The following is a 1,456-nucleotide window of genomic DNA, read 5'->3' on the forward strand; positions in this document are numbered from 1 at the left end:
CAGCTAAAATGTTTGCAATACTCAATCTTTCCATTCCCCACTTATTACTTACTTCTTCCTCTCCCTGCCAATCCTTTTTTTTCTTCTTCTTCTTCTTCCATTCTTCATGTTGCTCTCCCTTTCTTCTTCATTTTCCCATAACTTTTGTATCTATTTCTCCTCTTCCTGCTTCTTATTCTTTTCCTCCTGTTTCATATTGGTCTTCATTCCTCCTTTCTTTTTGTGTTTACTATCTTCCTACCTCTTCTTGTTCTTCCCACCTCGTCACTCTTTTACCCTTTATTATCCTCTTCCTTTTTCCCTTTTTTACCCATGTCAATTTACTCATTTCACTTCTTCCCATATTTTTTTCTCTTTCTTTTAACAACTTTACTCTCAATTTCTCCATCTACCTTCCTACCTCTTTCTCCTCTTCTTAGCATCTCATTCTTTTTCTCTTCTGTTATTTTATTCTTCATTACTCCCTCCTTCTCCTTCTGTCTTCCTGTCTCTTCCTCACCTCATCACTTCCTCTTTATCATGATCTCCTTTTCTCCTTTCTCCACTCCTATCTATTTTTCATATTTACTCCTCCCACCTCTTTACCTTTGCTTTACTCTCCATTTCTCCCTTGTTCTATCCTATTCTTCCTACTTCCTTCTCTCCCTCCCAACTCCTTATTCTTTTTCTCTCCCTTCACTTTATTTTCCTCTTCTCTCTCCTTCTCTCCCTAGCTTCTTACCTCTTTCTCTCCCTCCAACCCCTTACTCTCTCTCCCTTCCTGCAACCCCCTTTCTTTCTCTCTCCCTCTCTCCCTCACTCCCTTCCTCTCTCCCTCACTCCCTTCCTCTCTCCCTCACTCCCTTCCTCTCTCCCTCCTCCCTCCTCTCTCCCTCCTCCCTCCTCCCCTCCTTCCTTCCTCTCCTCCCTCCCTCTCTCCTCTCCTCCTCCCTCTCTCCTCTCCCTTCTCCTCCTCTCCTCCCCCTCTCCCTCTCTCCTCCCTCCCTCCTCTCCTCTCTCCTCCTCTCCTCTCCTCTCTCCCCTCTCCCTTCTCCTCTCTCCTTCTCTCTTCCTCTCCTCTCCTCTCTCCCTCTCTCCTCTCCTCTCTCCCTCTCTCCCTCCTCTCCTCCCTCTCTCCTCTCCTCTCTCTCTCCTCTCCTCCTCCTCTCCTCTCCCTCTCTCCTCTCCTCTCCCTCTCTCCTCTCCTCTCCCTCTCTCCTCTCCTCTCCTCCTCTCTCTCCTCTCTCTCCACTTCTCTCTCTCTTCTCCTCTCCTCTCCTCTCCCTCTCCCGCCTTCACCCCCCCTCCCTCTCCCTCCCTCCCTCCTTCTTCCCACATGGAAATATCTTGCCTCTCATCAAAGAATCTGAATACCCTACCTGCTCTCCACTTCGCCGTCTAAAACCGAAGTCGTCCTGTTCCATACCGTAACTGGCTACTCGAGATTGTACTTTCTGATGTTGGTTAGGAATTTCCT

At 47.8% G+C, this 1,456-nt stretch overlaps 1 protein-coding gene across 1 annotated transcript in view; it reads right to left on the reverse strand.

The window, feature by feature from the left end:
* LOC119593508 (putative L-aspartate dehydrogenase) overlaps window positions 1–1,456 on the reverse strand; it is a gene marked incomplete in the record, with an annotated part of 5,692 nt that overhangs the window by 1,950 nt on the left and 2,286 nt on the right. The window contains 1 exon segment of the mRNA XM_037942460.1: window positions 1,359–1,402. Within this exon segment, the coding sequence (XP_037798388.1) occupies window positions 1,359–1,402 (44 nt within the window).

The sequence above is a fragment of the Penaeus monodon genome, chromosome 32, assembly GCF_015228065.2.
Source record: "Penaeus monodon isolate SGIC_2016 chromosome 32, NSTDA_Pmon_1, whole genome shotgun sequence".
In the NCBI taxonomy this organism is placed as follows: domain Eukaryota; kingdom Metazoa; phylum Arthropoda; class Malacostraca; order Decapoda; family Penaeidae; genus Penaeus; species Penaeus monodon.